This window comes from Ovis aries, chromosome 25 (genome assembly GCF_016772045.2).
Source record: "Ovis aries strain OAR_USU_Benz2616 breed Rambouillet chromosome 25, ARS-UI_Ramb_v3.0, whole genome shotgun sequence".
In the NCBI taxonomy this organism is placed as follows: domain Eukaryota; kingdom Metazoa; phylum Chordata; class Mammalia; order Artiodactyla; family Bovidae; genus Ovis; species Ovis aries.
Genome location: NC_056078.1, coordinates 22,962,235 through 22,983,473, shown reverse-complemented (window position 1 = coordinate 22,983,473; position 21,239 = coordinate 22,962,235). Strand labels below are relative to the sequence as shown.

Here is a 21,239-nt window from a genome sequence, read left to right as displayed (position 1 = left end):
GGTTTGATGCATGATACTGGATGCTTGGGGCTGGTGCACTGAGATGACCCAGAGGGATGGTACGGGAGGGAGGTGGGAGGGGGGTTCAGGATGGGGAACACGTGTATACCTGTGGTGGATTCATGTTGATGTATGGCAAAACCAATACAATATTGTAAAGTAATTAACCTCCAATGAAGCAAACAGACCCTATATTTTTAGCTCCCTCATACAGAAGTCATACAGTCTTCCAAGTTGCTCTTTTTTTTTTTAATTTTTTAATTCTTTTTTTAGAATATAGTGACCATAATTATCCACAGTATTGGGGGCCCTAAACTCTAAGATATGGATGTGTTTTTGCTTGCTTCTTTGTTAGTTTTGAGATTTCAATATCTTTTGGTGTCCTTTTTGTTAATTTACAATATGTATTTAGCTTTTGGGGCTAGCACAGAAAACTTTCAGTTTTATATCTTCAAGAAACAACTTATGATTACTCCCAGGTTTTCCTTTTTGTAACATTTATCCTGGTGAAGGCCCTGTAACTTCCACGCACACATGACTTTAGCTCCCAGCTATAAGCTACTGAATCACAGATCTCTATTTCTTGTTCAATTCTCAATCCATGTATAGTATATTTTTATTTGGATATTATGCTGGCATCTCACATTTGGCAGATAACACCTTACTCTTTCAAATGCATTATTCATCCCATATTCTCCATCTTAGTGAATGCATCCTGAGGCACACAATGGTTAAAATAATTTTCTAGATGCTTCTAGATCCCTCCATTCCTCTTCCCCATCTAAGTATCACAAAGTCTTACCATTTTTTCCCTCATAAATATTTCTGGACCCATCCTACGACAGGCTAGCAATAGTGTTCAGCATTTAGGCCCTCATTGTCTCTTGCTTGCATTATTGCCCGGGCTCCCCGACTGAAGTTTCATTCTCTCTGGTCCCTAAATGGTCACTGCTAGAGCAATCTTTGAAGAACCCGCATCTGAGCTTGTTGCACTCACAGCTCTTCAGCATGGCATCTGCTTGCCTTTCTAGAGGGATTCATCACCGTTCTTGCTCAGCGTCCCTATACCTGTAGTGCTACTTGCAGAAGCATGCATGCTCCTTGCTCTGTTATGCCTCAGGCCTTTGCACATGCTGTTTTCTCCACACTGTTCACAGGAATAATTTTTACTCACTGTTTAAGAGTCATCTCCTCTGACAAATTTTCTTCAGTTCCCCTCAAGCTGAAGAACTTTCCTCTATGCTATCAATAACTCTATTTTAACTCCCATGTAAATTTTTTGTTTTCCCCTTCTGATCTGTAAGTGCTTTATCTTGCTTGCTTAACATTTAGCACACTGCTTGATATGTATGTGGGGGGGGGGGGGCTCAACAATACTGTTGAATGAACAGTTGAATTAATTAACTGATAGCTTAGAGCCCTCCGTTTCTATACTTTATGATCTTTAAAATCCCTAAATATATTTTGTTCTCTTGCCAGGGTTAAAACTCATATGTTGCTTCTCTACCCACTTGCACAGACTTGTAAGATCTTCTTTTTAAGTCCCATCTGTGTATTTCTTCATCAGCTGGAAGCATTTAATGTCTCCTTAACTTGGAAATCTCATGTAAGCTTTTTCTTCTGGAGCATTAAAAAAGATATTAAATAAGTACCAGTCCTCAAGATGCAGTTCTTTACAGTTCTTCATCCAGAGAAATCCCTAACTGACCCTACCATTTAATTCCTATTTTGACCTGGTTTTAAATTTAAGCATAAATAGACAACTTATGAACCTTTCATGTGATCGTTAAAACAAAAGAACTACAACTTTTGTTTGGAAGTGTGACATTCGTTAGCTGTCCTTTTAGTTGTGTGCTTATTTACTACATTAAATTTATCCTTTGGGATGTCTTTTAGGAGAAATAACCTTGTCTTCTCAATTTTTTCTTTCTTAAACTCTGTAGCCTGCCTTCTTTTCCTACCTGCTGCCAATAATATATTTTTGTTACATTCGCTGAACTTTTCTCACAAGCTTTGTTGGCTTGCTATTTAGGCTATCAGTGCTCATTAAGAATTCTATGGCAAAACCAATACAGTACTGTAAAGTAAAATAAAAAAAATAAATTTCACAGGAAGACAATAAACAAATGAAAGTCTCAAAAAAAAAATTCTGAAATTGCTTTGGGCAGAAATAACAAAGTATAGGTTCAAAAGCTAAAATATATTACAATTTTTAAAACTTCAAAGTTCCTAGAGCATAAAGGTTAGCACAATTAACAGTAATATATATATATATATATATATATATATATATATATATTACTCTCAGAGTAATAGGAATAATGTTTTAACTTTATCCTTCTTTATAATAATACATGTTCACTGACTTTCATCTTCCAGAAACTACCTAAACATTGACCTTGTCATTCTAAATAGAGAAGTATAATGTGTAGGTCATTTCAGAGGAAGTTACATAGTTATAGCTATACTGTAATATGCAGAGAATTTTCTTCAGTTCTTTCTGAATATTTATACATAGTGTCATTATTCCTTGGAGGAGTGTACATCCTTTTTAAACATTAAATTATTTTTCCTCAAAGTCACATTGAGATAAATGTAGATAAAGAATCCACCTGCAAATGTAGGAGAAGCAAGGGTTCAATCCCTGGATTGGGAAGATTCCCTGGAGTAGGAAATGCAACTCACTCCAGTATTCTTGCAGAAAATTCCTTAGAGAGAGGAACCGGGCAGGCTACAGTTCTTGGGGGTGCAAATAACTGGACATGACTGAATGACTGAGCACACACACACACACACACACACACACACACACACATAGTTGTACAAAACTGTTGGGAATATGAAAATCACTAAGACTATTACAGAATTAAAACAGTGCCCCAAGTTTGATAAGTTTTAGGAATAAAATATTTTTGAACTTTTTCTGTAATTCTCTACTACTTTACAAGTGTATTCCAATTCTGTTATGCTACTTACTGAATCCCCTTACCGGGCTGGCAGGAGTACAATTATCCTCATTTTTACAGATGGAAACACACACACTAAAAAGTAGACTTGCCCAGCTTGGAGTACTAACGACGGAGCTGAAACTAGAACCCAGACCAGAAATCTAGAGGGGAAATCACAGCAAGTCGAGAAAGTCATGCAGTGTCTTTTCTGGGGTAATTCATGAGTATGAACACTGTGTTGACAGCTACTTCTAACTGTCCTCCCCGCATCTTGTAACAAAGTTAATCTCTCTCAAAGCCCACCTGAAGTAGCAGCCAGCCTTTATTTTCAGAAAGGAAGGAGCTAAAAGTTGTGCAGCCATTTATTAGCCTCAGGCAGCATTATTCAAAGGTAGCAGAGTCTTGTGAATTAGTCATGGGGTTTGCAATCAGAAGATTGAAGTTTACCTCTCCGCTCTTCTGCCAGCTTTTTAATCTCCTGATAATAAATACCTGTTTAGTTAAAATGGGGCTGATAACACCAGCCTAGCTGCCTCAAGGGGTGTTGTGATGATCAGTGAGATACTATCCAGAAACACTTTATAAACTATAAGTCATTGTATAACACAAGTCCTCATCCTTGTATAATAGCAAGTGAGAGAAATCCTTTCCCTGCAAGAAGCTGTTAAGATCATGTCTTAGCAGTCAGATTGACTTGTGTTACAATGCAAGAAATGCTACATTTAGCTCAGTCATTTGGCCCAGAGACCCATCCCATACCTAACTTTCTGAAAGAAAATTTGGGGATATGTCAGATAAAAATTAAATGTATCACTTATGATTTTTTCTACCCCTAATTCTGAGTTTCCAAACTTTTTAAAGGTATTACTACATTTGAGGCAATAAATACAAATCACTGTGCAACAAATCAGGGAAAGTTAATGCGTAAGATCCTGGAGACATCACTCTTGCAGGAAGCCAGTTTTCTCATTTTTAAAAAGAGGAATAATATGTGCCATAAGTTTTTATAAGTATTGCATGAGATATTATGTGTGGAATGCATAAATTATTGTTCAGTTCACTTCAGTTAGTTTTCTTTAAAGTACACTTTTTATTTTATGTTAATAATTTTAGATTTCTGGGAAAGTTGCAAAGATAATACAGAAATTTCTGATCTACTCTTCTGATTTCCTCCACTGTTAATGTCTTACATTTGCCACAATGAGCAAACATTGATACATTACTGTTAACTGAACTCTGGACTTTCTTTGGAATTCATTAATTTTTCCGTTGATGTCTTCTTTCTGCTCCAGGATCTGATCCAGGGCTCTATGTTGCATTCAGTTGTCATGTCTCTCCAGCTTCCTCTGCTCTGTGATAGTTCATCAGTCTGTCCCTTTGTTTTCTGTGACCTTAATCAAGGAATACTGTTCAGATATCATGTAGGATTTTCCCCAATCTGGTTTTGTTTGCTGTTGTTTTTTCATGATTAGATTGAGACTATGGGCTTTGGAGAGAATTCCGGGCAGGTGAAGTACTCATCTTGTCACAATATATCAAGAATCACCCGATATCCTTGTGACATCATTGATGATGTCAACGTTCATCTCTTGGCTAAGGTAGTACTTGCCAGAGATTTTTCCTGTAGGTTTGAGCTGGTTTTGATCCACTATCACTTACATGAGACTTTCTCTTTCCTCTCCTCCCACTGTTTGAAATGCTTTTTATTTATATTTATTGCAAATGTCATCTCTGAGGAATTCTCTCCTCTGACCACCCAAGCTAAACCAGCTTCTCTCCTCGTCAGTTGCTGACACTCACTTTTGTGTTTTCTTGATAGAATTTGTCATTACCTGAGATTGTCTTATGTATTTGTTTACATAGTGTATCATTTGCTTTCGGTCCCCTTTCCCTCAAACAAGAATATAAGCCTCAGGAGAACAAGGTCCCTCTAGGATTGTTCCCTTCTGTGCACAGTTAAGCACAAGGGCTAGCGTATACTAAATGCTCAATAACTATATGTTGGATAAATGTTGAAGAAAGAAATATCCAAGATTAATTTATTAGCAAGTATTTCTGAAAAAGAATGAAAGATAGCTGAATGGTGGGAGGTTTAATTTAGCATGCTTAACTGGTTTAGTTTTAACAAAAACATTAAATGGGATCATCATGTGTATGCAAATAGGTAATCAGCATCCTTGGAATTGAAGCTCTCTTATAATTCAGTTAATAATGGGAATGCCAGAGTACTTTTCTGACATAACTATATGATTGACACACGTAAAAGTTAGTAATTGCACATCTGCACAATTGTGACCTTTATTTGCTAACTGGCTCAGCTTTGTAGAACTTTTAACAGATTCAAGAGTGTAGAAATAATTTATGCCCTTAAGTTTAACTTATAGTTATGACTTCCTAGGATCTATTATCTTTTTGTTTATATTGGCAGAAAAATGGAGCTTCTTTGTATAAATCTTTCTTCCATAACCTCTCTTTTCATTTCTCTCCTCAGGACCTAAAATCTCCAAATCAGAGGGATGAAATTGCAGGTGCCCGGGCCTCACTGAAGGAGAACTCCCCCATACTGCATTCAATTTGTTCAGCTTGTTTGGAACATTCTGATGTTGCATCCCTTAAAGCTAGCAAGGACACCGTTTGTGGAGAAATTCAGAATGCTCTCAATGTAATTTCAAATGCTTCACAGGGCATCCAGAACATGTCAGCCCCACCAGAGCCTCAGGCAGCAACACTGGGCAGTGCTCTTGATGAGCTTGAGGTAAGTTGAGAGAAAATTAAAATGTGATTTGATATACCAGTAAGAAAATAATTAAATGTGTGTGTTTTAAGATGCTTGGGTTGAAGTTCAGAGTATGAGTAAATAAAAATCCTACTCAGTCTCAATCATTGTTTGTGTTTTCCAATGAATTGATTAGCAGGTAGATATTCTACCAGTAAGGAGAAGGAAATGGCAACCCACTCCAGTATTCTTGCCTAGAGAATCCTGTGGACCGAGGAGCCTAGTGGGCTGCCGTCTATGGGGTCACACAGAGTTGGACACGACTGAAGCGACTTAGCAGCAGCGCGGCAGCATTCTACCAGTGGGTTTCCTGAGTGGCTCAGTGGTAAAGAATCTGCCTGCAATGCAGGAGACATAGGTTCAATCCCTGGGTCGAGAAGATCCTCTGAAGTAGGAAATGCCAACCCATTCCAGTATTCTTGCTTGGGAAATTCCTTGGACAGAAGAGCCTGGAGGAGTACAGTCCATGGGGTCGCAAAAGAGGCGACATGACCGAGTGACTAAACAACAGCCGCATTCTATCAGTAGACTTCTGATGCCTTTACATCTCTTCCAAGGATGTCAATGTAGTTAAATCGTGATTGTTAATTATATTGACATGACTTTATTTTACATAGATCAGTTTATGAAATATAGAATTTATTCATTCCGTGAGTACTTATTATTGAACTGTTCTTTCTGTTTGGGGGTATAACTGAGCACTGCTCTCACGACCTCTTTACATTTTAGTCTGGACTAGGGTGGCTAGTGACTATTAGAGCTAAATTTTGTAAGAAGAGCCCGCTGGATTTGACAATTCAAATTATTTGTAGGGTGTGAGAGAAAGGGAAGAGTCATGGTGGTGTTGCAGTTTAGATCCTCTCGAAGCACACACTAGACAGAGTCTGGGATACAAGGTGTTAGGAATTAATGTCTATGAAGGAAGAGGAAGGGAACAGGACTGAGTAGAGGAAGAAGTCTACCTGTGAGCTGGACCTCCAAAGTTGAACCAGTGAGCAGGGAGCTCTGACAAGCATCTTAACCTCAAGTGTATCTTGTTGGGCAAAAATAGTCGGGCCTCTTTCAGTCGCTGGAGGCAGGTCACCCTGCCCTGGAAAGGGTTTGACCCGCAGACATGGGGAGTGGGGACAACCTCTCTGCAGGTGGGGCAGATCCTGAAGAAACTGGCAGCCAGGGGCATTTGTTGGCCTTACTCTCCACAGCTAGGCAGCAAGTCCTACCTGGAAGGGAGATGTGGGCGGTACATCTCTGTTCCTGCCACAGATAATTACAAAGTTTCCGTTGTTGTTGTTTGTTTACTTTTTGGCTTGAGCAATTGCATGGCTTTTTATTGACTATGATGGGGAAGAAATGGGTGAGTCAGTTTTGAGAGGAAGATCAGCAACTTAGTTTTCAAAATGTTGAGCTCTTTCTCAGACATTCCAGTATATGTCAAAGATCATTGGATATCCAAGTCAGATATGTACTTGTTTAATGGAAGACAATTCTATATAATGCTTAAAGATAAGGGTTCAGGAGACCAAATGCCTGGGTTCCTATCCCAGGTGTGGTGGTTGCTGCCCATGCAATCTTAAGTAAACTATTTTATTCAACTCTTAATTTTCTAATTTTCTCACCTATAAATTGAAAATAATAATAATTGGACCTATATCTTAGTGTTGTCTGACTCAGTGAATAATAATACATGTAAAAATGCTCATAGCAGTGACTGGCATATAGTGAGTTCTCAGTAGATTTTAGCTTTCATTATTAGTGGCAGAGGTGACTATTTGGCAGCAGATACTTCCATAATGAAAAAAAAATAAAGCACAATTAAAATTATTAAAGTTTTACTGATAACTTAAAAAAAGCACACAGCCTATAATTCTTGTGTTGTTCTTAACATTATTACTTTCACAATAAACTTATTAGATATATAATTCATTTAAGTTTAAAATAACCTTTCCATATGCTTTAACTTTAGTCACACATCTTAAACAGGCATTTTCATTTCTAATCTAATATGATTAAATTCCTAATTATTAGCATCAATGAAATAATCTATTAAGTTCCCAATTATTACCATTTATGTGAAAATTTTAGGACCTCTTTGTCTAGATTAGGTGGAAAAATAATGATGATTCTTTAATAATACCCAATCATCTAAATGTTTGCCCTGTGTAATGAGTACTTGGTAAACTTGTCTATTAGATGAGTGTTTTATCTTCACAATAAGATTGAAAAATACCCTGCAGGCAAGATTATGTTTTTAACTAATTTTATACCAGTGATACTAGCAGAACATTAGAACTCCCATGGAACAATATGTAGCATTTTTTGATAGCTAAACATCTAACATAAATTTATCACTTGTTACAAGTGTCCATTATAAGTGGGGGCTTCCCAGGTGGCTTAGTGGTAAAGAATCTTCCTGCAATGTAGGAGATGTGGGTTCACTCCCTAGGTCAAGAAGATCTCCTGGGGAAGGAGATGGCAACCAATTTCAGTATTCTTGCCTGGAAAATCCTATGAACAGAGGAGCTGGCAGGCTACAGTCCATGGGGTTACAAAGGGTTGGACTCAACTTACCCACTAAGTAACAACAAACCATAGAAGTGGGTTTTTTTGTTGGTGGTGGTGTTATTATTTTACAGAAAATAAAACAGATTTATATAAGGTTTTTTCAAATCAGAAGGCTAGTGAGTGGTAGTAATCAGGATCTAGCCTGTCTGACTTTGGAAGATATTTCTAACTTCAGTGTTATACTGAATTCTCACAAGTAGATATTAATATGCTTAATTAAAATTCAACAAAATTTATTATACAATTCTTTGTTTTTTGGAGCCATCAGAAAAATTATAAATGTAATTTAGCCCCAAAGATGGCATAACTTTTTATTGAAAATTTATTTTCTGGGTATCTGTGTTACTTAAGTAGAAATAGTCTATATATGGGGAGTGCCTAGAATAGCGAGGTGAAATTTGCAAGAGTGGACAGATAGGATTGTGTATCACATTTTTCATAGTACTAAACTAAATTGTGTCAGGGGATGCTTGTGTAAGAGGTCCAGTTTATCTCAGATACTTTTTTCTATATTAGGATTATAGAAGAAGGCAGAAGATTTTGAAGTTGTCTTCCTTCAGGGACTCCTCTTTTCTCACTTTAGTTGAAAGTGATAGGCAAGAAATGGCAGTGGTTGGAGAAAAGGAAAAGTAATTGTGTGTGTGTGTGTGTGTGTGTGTGTGTGTGTGTGTGTGTGTGTAGTTTGGATGAGAGTGGACATACACATAGTGATAGAGACTTCCTTTTCATAAGATAAGTGGCTGACTCCCTTATCAAGGCAGGGTGGAATTTCAAGTATATTGCAAAAATATTGCAGAAATCCCAATACTGTCTCAACAACCTTTGAAATTCAGTTCCAGTCAAAGTTAGGGACAGAAAGCTGGTATAAAAATGCTTCAATTTTATATACATTTTATACCCAAATTACAAATAGCTTCTGAGGCTGTCTGAACTAGATAAAGCAGAATTTATTGAGCATTTAGACTTCTAAGATGATTTTGTAAATTAAATGGTTGCACTTTTCTTTATTTACAGGAAGTGGTATTAGAAAAGGATCCAAAATAACCTTTGCTCTATCTTGCTTCTGCAAACATAATACTATGAAATAAATTGATGTAGTAAATACTCTGTGGGAGTAAGTCTCATTAAATGTTTATAGTGTAGAAATGTATCAGAGTGCTTACTCAACAACTACCAAGCTGAAGCTTCGTTAAATCTTTCATTCTGGTCCATAGCTGGTTGTGGAAATGAACCCTGAGATTTATTGTTGGAGAAAATAGAAGTTGAATTAGAACACTGTCTAGGCTAAATCGATTAATTTATTGGAAAAGCTAATGTAAATTATAGAGTGTTATTTCTGCATTTATGACTGAATGAGAATTGAGAAGTGTCCAGTTGTAGATTAACATAATTTTGAATATATTTTCAGTCAGAAACTTTGCCAGTGAAAATTGCTTTGAAACTTCAAGTCTACTAAGGTGTATTTGCTCTTGTGTGTAAGGAAAATGCAGCTTTTGTAATCATAATCCACAGAATTATCTAGATTCTCTTGTGATAAAGATGATAATGACAAAGGAGTTTTGTAGTACTGTGTCATTTTCAAAGAACTGTCATTTGTATTCTTATCTTCTTTCTATGTGTTCATTTATGTGTCATCATTCATATATTCCTTTATTCAGTGTTGTGTCCCCGACATCTGGAACAATGCTATGTACATAGTGAATGCTAGGTAAATATCAGTGAATGAATGAAGGAAATAATGAGTACAGAAATGGTGCCTGTCACTTTGCAATATTGGAGTGAAGAGCATTTTCTCCTTATCCCTGTTTTTGTACTTTTCTCCAACTTGTAGTGTATGTTGTTGGAGTATGTACTCTATTTTGCCTAACTTTTAACTGGGCTGCAAATTTATAGGGAAGAAAACCACAGGGAAAAATAGCTGGATGATATGCTGCTCAGATTCCTTTCTGTCATAAGAGAGCCCAAAGAGAAAAAAGTCTTTTCCCAGTAGCTTTCTTGCCTTAGTTTATGTTCCATGTAACTGCCAAGCTATGCTGCCTTTTACTAAGAGTAATAATTCTGAGATATGTAGACCTTGTATTCTAACATTTTTACCTGAGAGAGAAAACAGGACCTCTATTAATCAAATTAGTGTTTAGGAGCTAAAGAAAAATAGGCATCAGTAACAGATAGAAGTGATTTAATATGAAAACATCGGTTGGGTTTTAGGAATATGGTGAACTAGAAGAACTAAAAATAATAGACAAAACATTTTTAACTATGTGGATAATCTGATGGGTGAATTAGGGAAATTTCCTGGGGCCAGCCAGGTGCTAAGAGCACAAATCCAAACTAGCAGGCCAGCACCTGCATTATGATAGGCAATACAGGGAATTTCTTTTGCATTATTGCCTGTAACTTGGATTTTGAAAGATCATGAACTGAGGACAAAAAACAAAGCCTATTAGCTGAAACGGCACATGAGACCCTTCTAAGAATCTGAGAATCCTTTTATTTGAACACCTCACTGGATAAACAACAAAACACTAGCCTCTACAGCAGGAGGTAGTAGGAAAACTTGAGTGGCTTAATTTGGCCCTAGGTGGTTCAGAAAAAAAAAAAAAAATCCTGGAAATTTTCTAGTCTATTCTTATCTGGACTTTGTGTCAAAATTTATATTATCTGTGTAGCCTCTAAAACTTCAGCTGAAAATGTAAAGGATCTTGTTTTGGCAATACATGGAAGTAACTGCCAGAAGTAAACCCAAATTCTGCACCATAGTCTCAGTCCACAAAATATTCTCATCCAGGTTCAAGGGAAATAAGTTGCCACAAGACACACAAATAAGCACGATACATGAATGAAGTTTTGTAGAAATAGCAAACTGCAGAATCAGATCTGAAAACACTGCAGATACTGAAATAGTAAGATAATAAATGTAAATTAGTATGCTTAATAAATATTATTTTCTCATTTACTCAGTAAAGTCTGAGGAGTATAATGAAAAAACAAAAGTCTATCAAAATTGATCAGGCAGAACTATCTAAAATGACAAACATATTGTGAAAAATTCAATAGTTAGGCAAAACAAGAGATTCGATAGCAAATTAATGACCTGAAAGATGTATTTGAAGTTATTTGCAATACACCACAGAGACACAAAATAACGTATTTCAAAAAACAGTTAAGATGAAGGATAGTGTGACAAGATCTAAAATAATCTGATATAAGATACAGAAGAAGAAAAGTATAAAACAAATCCTAAGAGTTTCCTAGAGCTAATGGAAGACAACAAAATCCATAGTTAAAAATTCCAATAATTTCCAGGCAAGATATATAGAAAGAAATCCATATTTATACATATTGTAATGAAACTAAAGAATACCAAATGCAAAAATAATATTTTAAAAAGAAAAAAGGGTTAGCTTTATTCTCAGCAAAATTGCCCCTGGAGAAGGAAATGGCAACCCATTCCAGCGTTCTTGCTGTGGCAACCCACTTCACCCAATCCCATGGACAGAGGAACCTGGCTGGCTACAGTCCATGGGGTTGCAAGGAGTAGGACGTGACTGAATGACTAAACCATCACCACCAACTGCAAGATTGCAGAATAGGAGGCTCCTGACTTTTCCCTCTACCCACAAACACACTGAGTAAACAACTACACATCTATCAGTTGCCTCTGAGGGAAATCCAGAAAATAGTTAAGAGATACCTGCATGCTGGTCAACTAAGAAAGTACCCACCTCAAGAGTCAGGAAAAACTGAGACGACTCTCATCATAAACTCCATTCTTAACACAACCTCATACAGTTGAGAGGACTCTCCCAGCTTCTCCTTGAGAAGAAAAGATTCTGCCACATATCTAGCACTCCAGCTTTTCTGGCTGTTATCAAAAGGACTGTCTACTAGCTTGTCTATATTTGGCAGCTGATGGAGCCCAGTGTTTGCTAGACCTTTGCGGGCATAAAGAACAAAAAGGTAGTTTGCAAATAATTCATGTAGCTCTCACCATTGGCTCAGTTTAGAATGAGCAGGCAATAAAGCCCACCTTCCAGTTCTCCCTGGAGGGGATTAGAATGCACATAACTTTTCCACTAGCTGACCAGATTCTGGCTTCTAACTCAGCTGTCTTTGGGAACTGATGAGACAGGCGATCACTAGTCTCCTGGGACTTTGAACCCGCGTGTGGGCACTTTCCATGGCTTTTCTTCTGGCTTATTCCAGTGAAATAACCAAGTCACCATCTTCTTCCTGAAAGGAGTTGGATTGCACATCTAGTATAGTAGACTTTCTGACTACTAGCCGAAGATCTAGTTTCTCACTTGCCTGCCTCTGGGAGCCAGTGCAGCCATGCATTCTCTAGTTTCTTGGGGTCCCCAGAGAACAAAGTGGCAGTTTTGAATGAGCCCTCCTGAGCCCTCTTTCCACAACTCCTTTCCAAGGCTGGTACCAGCAGTAAAGCCCAGCTACTAGTTTCTTCCTGGTAGGGGTTTGATGACAGAGCTAGTGTCCCCGCTTTTCCAGTTAGACTAGCACAAAGATTTGAGAAGCATCCAGATTAGCTGGATGGGCTGATTATTGGGGTTCATCTCTTACTTGAGACCAGTCCCTCAACTTAGAGAGGTGGCTATTTTATCTAATACATAGAAATCAACAAAATAGTTAAGGGGAAAAAAACAGAGAAATATGTTCTAAATAAAAGAACAAACTCCAGAAGTGGACTATAGTGAAATAAAGATTTGTGATATACCAAACAGATAATCCAAAATAATGATTAGCAAGGTGCTCAGTGAGGTTAGCAGAGCAACTTATGAACAAAGTAAGAATTTTAACAAACAGAAAATGATGAAAAAAAACCAAGCAAATCATAGAGCTGAATAATGCAATTGGATGGGAAAAAAATCAATAGATGGAGTTTAGCGCAGACTAGATCAAACAGGATTGGAGAAGGAAATGGCAACCCACTCCAGTGTTCTTGCCTGGAGAATCCCAGGGACGGTGGGCTGCTGTCTATGGGGTCGCGCAGAGTCGGACACGACTGAAGCGACTTAGCAGCAGCAGCAGCAGCAGATCAAACAGGAGTATGACAAAGCTGTATATTACCTCCCTGTTTATTCAACTTATATGCAGAGTATATCATTAATGAGCTGTTTCCACTTTGAGCTTGCAAGAGAACAGTAAACAAACCTAAAAGGAATAGAATATATGAGTAGAAATCGATTACATCGCAAGCAAAAGAAAGATTCTATAGTGAGGGTCAACAAAGACAAAAGCATGTTATTTGGAAAGACTAATAAAATTTGATGACTTGCTGGTGAGCTATATTAGGAAGAAGGATTCAGTTCAGTTCAGTTGCTTAGTCATGTCCGACTCTTCACCTGTCTGACTCTTCATCCTGTCTATCACCAACTCCCAGAGCTTGCACAAACTCAGGCCCATCAGATTGGCGGTGCCATTGAGCCATCTCAGCCTCTGTTATTCCATTTTCCACCTGCCTTTGATTTTTCCCAGCATCAGGGTCTTTTCCGTGAGTCAGTTCTTCACATCATGGCATGGGGCCAGAGTATTGGAGCTTCAGCTTCAGCATCAGTCCTTCCAACAAATATTCAGGACTGATTTCCTTTAGGATTGACTGGTTTGATCTCCTTGCAGTCCAAGGGACTCTCAAGAGTCTTCTACAACAGCACAGTTCAAAAGCATCAATTCTTCAGTGCACAGCTTTCTTTATGGTCCAACTCTCACTGTACATGAAAACCATAGATTTGACTAGACAGACCTTTTTTTGCAAAGTAATGTCTCTGCTTTTTAAGAGCAATCTAGGTTGGTCATAGCATTTCTTCCAAGGAAAAAGTGCCTTTTAATTTCATGGCTGCAGTTACCATCTGCACTGATTTTGGAGCCCAGGAAAATGGTCTCTCACTGTTTCCATTGTTTCCCCATCTATTTGCCATGAAGTGGTGGGACCAATGGCATGATCTTCATTTCTTGAATGTTAAGTTTTAAGCCAGTTTTCTCATTCTCCTCTTTTACTTTCATCAAGAGGCTCTTTAGTTCCTCTTTGCTTTTTGCCATAAGAGTGATGTCATCTGCATATCTGAAGTTATTGATATTTCTCCCTGCAGTCTTGATTCCAGCTTCTGTTTTATCCAAATGAGCATTTCACATGATGCAGGGTGATGATATACAGCCTTAATGTACTCCTTTCCCAGTTTGAAACAAGTCCATTGTTCCATGTCTGGTACTAACTGCTGCTTCTTGACTTACATACTGATTTCTCAGGAGGCAGGTCAGGTGGTCTAATATTCTCATCTCTTGAAGAATTTTCCACCATTTGGTGTGACCCACACAAAGGCTTTAGGATAGTCAATGAAGCAGAAGTAGATATTTTTCTGGAATTCTATTGCTTTTTTGATGATCCCATGGATATTGGCAACTTGATATTTTGTTCTTCTGCCTTTTCTAAATCCAGCTTGACTATCTGGAAGTTCTAGGTTCACGTATTATTGAACCCTAGCTTGGAGAATTTTGAGCATTGCTTTGCTAGTGTGTGAGAAGAGTGCAATTGTATGGTAGTTAGAACATTCTTTGGCATTGCCTTTCTTTTGAATTGGAATGAAAACTGACCTTTTCCAGTCCTGTGGCCACTGCTGAGTTATCCAAATTTGCCAGCATATTGAGTGCAATACTTTCACAGCATCATCTTTTAGGATTTGAAATAGCTCAGCTGGTATTCCATCACCTCCACTAGCTTTGTTTGTAGTGATGCTTACTAAGGCCTACTTGACTTTGCACTCCAAGATGTCTCACTCTAGGTGAGTGATCACACCATCATGGTTATCTGCCTCATTAAGATCTTTTTGGGTACAGTTATTCTGTGTATTCTTGCCACCTCTTAATCTCTTTTTCTTCTGTTAGGTCCATACCATATTTGTACTATATTATGCCCATCTTTGCATGAAGTATTCCCTTGGTATCTCTAATTTTATTGATGAGATCTCTAGTCTTTCCCATTCTATTGTTTTCCTCTCTTTCTTTGCATTGCTTACTTAGGAAGGCTTTCTTATCTCTCCTTGCTATTCTTTGGAACTCTGCTTTCAGATGTGTGTATTTTTCCTTTCTCCTTTGACTTTCACTTCTATTCTTTTCTCAGCTATTTGTAAGGCCTCCTCAGACAACCATTGTGTCTTTTTGCATTTCTTTTTCTTGGGGATGGTTTTGATCACTGCCTCTGTACAATGGTATGAACCTCTGTCCATAGTTTTTCAGGCACTCTATCAGATCTAATCCCTTGAATCTATTTATTATTTCCACTGCATAATCGTAAGAGATTTGATTTACATCATACCCGAATGGTCTAGTGGTTTTCCCTCCTTTCTTCAACTTAAGTCTTGATTTTGCAATGAGAGTCCATGATTTGAACCACAGTCAGCTCCTGGTCTTATTTCTCTGACCATATAGAGCTTCTTCATCTTCGGCTGCAAGGAATATAATCAATCTGATTTCATTATTGACCGTCTGGTTATGTCCATGTGTAGAGTCATCTCTGCGTGGTTGGAAATGGGTGTTTGTTATGATCAGTGCATTCTCTTCACAAAATTGTTAGTTGTAGCCCTGCGTCGTTTTGTATTCCAAGGCCAGACTTGCCTGTTTCTCCAGGTATCTCTTGACTTTCTAATTTTGCATTCCAGTCCCCTGTGATGGAAAGGACATATTTTTTCTTGTTAGTTCTAGAAGGTCTTATAGGCAATCATAGAACCATTCAACTTCAACTTCTTCAGCATTAGTGGTTGGGCACAGACTTGGATTATTGTGATATTGAATGGTTTGCCTTGGAAACAAAGAGAGATCATTCTGTAGTTTTTGAGACTGAACTTCCTAAGTACTGCAGTTTGCGCTCTGTTGTTGGCTATGATTACTGCTGCATTTCTTCCAAGGGATCCTTGCCCACTGTAGTAGATGTAAGGGTCATCTGAATTAAATTCACCCATTCCAGCCCATTTTAGTTCACTGATTTTTAAAATGTTGATGTTCACTTATGCCATCTCCTGTTTGACCACTTCCAATTTACTTTGATTCATGGACCTAACATTCTGAGTGGATGTTATCTATGGATATAACATAACTATAAATATATGAAGAATTTTATCCTAATAAAAATGAAAATTTGGATGAAATTTAGAAAAATTCCTAGGAAAACATAATTTAGTAAGACTGACTCAAGAATAGATAATGTGAACTAAAGAACTGAATTAGCAGTTAACAGTTTTTACTCAAAGCAAACCCTAGTCTCAAATATGTTTATGAAGAGTACTAAAAATCCTTTTGAGTATATGTAAACATAACTTCCTAAGAACGACAAAAGAAATACCAGCTTTCAATTCACTAAATGAAGCTGGTGAAATCAACACCAACAGTTCATGGGTAAGACAAGGAAGAAAATTCACATGCCGATCTAAGGATGTAGAAATCTTAAAATGTAAGCAGACTGTTAAGCAATAAGTAACTCATTATAATAAAGTTGGATTTATTCTGGGAATGTGACATTAGTTCAACATTAGAATATCTATAGATGTTATTTACCCAAGAGAAAAAAAAGATATTTTAATCTCAGAGGATATGGAAAACTTTTGAAAAATTCAGTATGGTTTATTTGAAACTTCTAGCTAGTTAGAAAGAGAAGTAAATTTTCTTTACTTAATAAAGGGTTCCTATTAATTTTTTTTAAATTTAAATTTATTTATTTTAATTGGAGGCTAATTACAATATTGTATTGGTTCTGCCACACATCAACATGAATCCATCACAGGCATACATGTGTTTCCCATCCTGAACCCCCTCCTTCCCCCTACCATCCCTCCGGGTCATCCCAGTGCACCAGCCCCAAGGATCCTGTATCAAACCTGGACTGGTGATTCATTTCTCATATGATATTATACATGTTTCCATGCCATTCCCTCAAATCATCCCACCCTCTCCCTCTCCCACAGAGTCCAAAAGACTGTTCTGTAGTGAACTTTATACTTACATTTGAGTCACTAAAACCATTTCTCTTAAAATTAGAAGTGTGAGTATAATGAATGAAAATGAATAAGTTATAGCGGTGCATATTATCATGAAAAGAAAGTGAAAGTGAAAGTCGCTCAGTTGTGTCCGACTCTTTGAGACCCCACTGGACTCCATAGTCCATGGAATTCTTCAGGCCAGAATACTGGAGTGAGTAACCTTTCCCTTTTCCAGGGGATCTTCCCAACCCAGGGATAGAACCCAGGTCTCCTGCATTGCAGGTGGATTTTTTACCAGCTGAGTCACAGGGGAAGCTCTATAGATATTAACATGAGTGAATACCACATTATAAAGCTTTACCTAACAAAGAGCAAGACATGTAAGAATCCATGCAAAATGTTTCCATTTATATAAAGGTTGAGACATGCAAAACTAAACCATATATCTGTCTACTTATATGTATAGAGTGGTACAGGCGTATATGATAAGTTATAAAAAGGAGAGAATATTTAATGCAAAATGTAAAAATGGAGTGGGTAGAGAGGGTGCATAGCCACATCAGGAGCTTTAAAGTCACTGGGCACAATTCATTTTCATAAGCTGCATTGTTTCATGGATACTTTATTATTATTATTCACTCATATTCTTGTATATGAAGTAGTTCTTAAAATTTAATAAAATATATTACAATAGGATGATAAATCTGAGAATAGCTTATGTTACAAGGTGCTCATTAAATTTAGTAAATATTTGTTAAATCTAGTCTGTATGAGGCATTGTTCTAGGTACTGGCTTAATACTAGCACTATTTAGCATGTTTACTTACATATTTTCTTATTAGGACCAAATTGCCTTGTGGAGCAAATAGGTTAGAAATTATGATGTCCTTTCTAAAGAAGCAAACTACTCTTCTGTCAAGTTGCATTACTTGTCTATGTTGGAAAGAAAGAAGAATTAGAAGATGTACCTTAAGCTTGTTTCTCATGACCATCTCCCCTCAGTAATTGCCCTTTCTAAATAAGAGCTCTTGTGACAAATAATGGCCAGTGTTGAAATTCAATTATATCTTGAGTTTAAAACATTTGTTTAATACTTTTGCATATGTTTTAAATACATTTGTTTATCCTATTTTTCCCTATTAGTATCGAGTTCTTGAGTAGATGAATGATATCTTATAAATATTTATATGCCCCACTTCTTAGCACAGTGACAGACACATAATAATTGTTTAATAAATATTTGTTGTAAAGATAATGAGTAGCTGACCTTTGAACCTGGTGACAGATTTTAATGCATCTAATGAATATTTACCCAAGAAGAGGACAACAAAATCTCTTATATATGATGATTAAAAAAGGAAGGGATTGAGTACCTTGTAATTAAAATATGTAGATAATAATGGTTGCTAGACCTTGCTTGCTCTTGGCCTCTTGGAACTATTAGATACATGCTCTACATGATATTACTGAGAATGTTCAATCTTATGATTCCATGAATGTGGTATCAAACATAGAAATGATTTCTAGGTAGCTAGATACAATTATGATTTTATTTCAATTTTCCAAAACCTGAAAAAGGTAAACCTGAAATCTAGAGCACAATTTTAAAACAAGTTCTTATGAAGTATTTGCATCATGAGTTTCCTGTCAGCCAGTTGATAATCAATATTTATTAGCTTTGTTGTGGTTCAGTGGCTCAGTCATGTGTGGCTCTTTGCAACCCTCTGGACTGCAGCATGCCAGGCTTCCCTGTCCTGTACCACTTCCCTGAACTTGCTCAAACTCATGTCCATTGAGTCAGTGATGTCATACAACCATCTCATCCTCTGTCGTCCCCTTTTCCTCCTCCCTTCAGTCTTTAGGGTATGTTCTAGTGAGTCAGCTCTTCACATAAGGTGGCCAAAGTATTGGAGCTTCAACTTTAAAATCAGCCCTTGCAATGAATACTCAGGATTGATTTATTTTAGAAATGCCTTGTGTGATCACTTTGGCACCCAATGGACTCTCAAGAGTCTTCTCCAACACCACAGTTCAAAAGCATCAGTTCTTTGGTGCTCAGTCTTCTTTAGGGTCCAAATCTCACATCCATACATGACTACTGGAAAAACCATTGCTTTGACTAGACGGACCTTTGTTGGCAAAGAAATGTCTCTGCTTTATAATTCGCTGTCTAGGTTAGTCATAGCTTTGCAGATCAAGGAGCAACAGTTCATACCAGACATGGAACAATAGACTGGTTCAAAATTGGGAAAGGAGCAGGTCAAGGCTGTTTATTTTCACCCTGCTTATTTAATTTATATGCAGAGTACATCATGCAGAATGTCAGGCTAGATGAAGCACAAGCTAGAATAAAGATTGCTGGGAGAAATATCAATAACCTCAGATATGCAGATGACACCCCCTTTATGGCAGAAAGTGAAGAAGAACTAAAGAGCCTCTTGATGAAAGTGAAAGAGGAGAGTGAAAAAGTTGGCTTTAAACTCAACATTCAGAAAACTAAGATCATGGCATCTGGTCCCATCACTTCATGGCAAATAGAAGAGGAAACAATGGAAACATTGACAGACTTTATTTTGGGGGGGGGCTCCAAAATCAGTGCAGTCACCATCTGCAAAATAAAGTCCCCCAAAATAAAGTCTGTCAATGTTTCCATTGTTTCCTCTTCTATTTGCCATGAAGTGATGGGACCAGATGCCATGATCTTAGTTTTCTGAATGTTCAGTTTTAAGCCAACTTTTCACTTTCATCAAGAGGCTCTTTAGTTCTTCTTCACTTTCTGCCATAAAGGGGGTGTCATCTGCATATCTGTGGTTATTGATATTTCTCCCAGCAGTCTTGATTCTAGCTTGTGCTTCATCTAGCCTGACATTCTGCATGATGTACTCTGCACATAAGTTAAATAAGCACGGTGAAAATAAACAGCCTTGACCTGCTCCTTTCCCAGTTTTGAACCAGTCTATTGTTCCATGTCTGGTATGAACTGTTGCTTCTTGATCTGCATATAGGTTTCTCAGATGGCAGGTCAGGTGGTGTGGTATTCCCATCTCTTGAAGAATTTTCTGCAGATGGTTGTGATCCACACAGTCAAGGCTTTGGCGTAGTCAATAAAGCAGAAATAGATATTTTCCTGGAACTCTCTTGCTTTTTCTATAAAACAACAGATTTTGGCAATTTTATTTCTTATTCCTCTGCCTTTTCTAAATCCAGCTTGAACATTTAGAATTTCTCAATTCATGTACTGTTGAAGCCTAGCTTGAAGAATTTTGAGCATTACTTTGCTAGCATGTGAGATGAGTGAAACTGTGTAGTAGTTTTAACATTCTTTGCCATTGCTTTTCTTTGGGATTGGAATGAAAACTGGCCTTTTCTAGTCCTGTGGTGACTGCTAAGTTTTCCAAATTTGCTGGCATAATGAGTGCAGCACTTTCACAGCATCATCTGTCAGGATTTGAAATAGCTCAACTGGAATTCCATCAGCTCCATTAGCTTTGTTCTTAGTGATCCTTCCTGATGGTCCACTTGACTTCACACTCCAGGATGACTGGCTCTAGGTGAGTGATCACACCATCATGGTTATCTGGATCATTAAAATCCCTTTATTAGCTAACTCTTCTCTAGTCCCTCATTGTCATATCCTTCATGGAACTAGAAAAGAAGTAAAAGAAATTGTCTGTGATTCTAAGAATTGCATGCTGATTTAGGAGATGAGAAATATGTAAACCAAATTATTAGAATTCAACACAGCATTCTTCCTTGAAACCCTCACTCATGGGTCATAAGTTGTGCTGTCCAGGAAAACTACTGTGGGATGAAATTTAGTATTATGTAGTGTTAATTAGTGTTATTAGGGATTTCCCCCCTAACTTCCAGATGTTCAAGCTGGTTTTAGAAAAGGCAGAGGAACCAGAGATCAAATTGCCAACATCCTTTGGATCATGGAAAAAGTAAGAGAGTTCCAGAAAAACATCT

At 37.4% G+C, this 21,239-nt stretch overlaps 1 protein-coding gene across 9 annotated transcripts in view; it reads left to right on the top strand.

The window, feature by feature from the left end:
- Positions 1-21,239, top strand: part of CTNNA3 (catenin alpha 3) — a 1,860,557-nt gene that overhangs the window by 448,038 nt on the left and 1,391,280 nt on the right. For all 9 annotated transcript variants that reach the window (XR_009598595.1, XR_009598596.1, XM_004021400.6 and 6 more), the window contains one exon: positions 5,440-5,703. Coding sequence is in view for 7 of the 9 variants with exons in the window: in XM_004021400.6 (XP_004021449.1) it covers positions 5,440-5,703 (264 nt within the window). In the remaining 2 variants the exon portion in view is untranslated. The remainder of the gene's footprint in view (positions 1-5,439; positions 5,704-21,239) is intronic.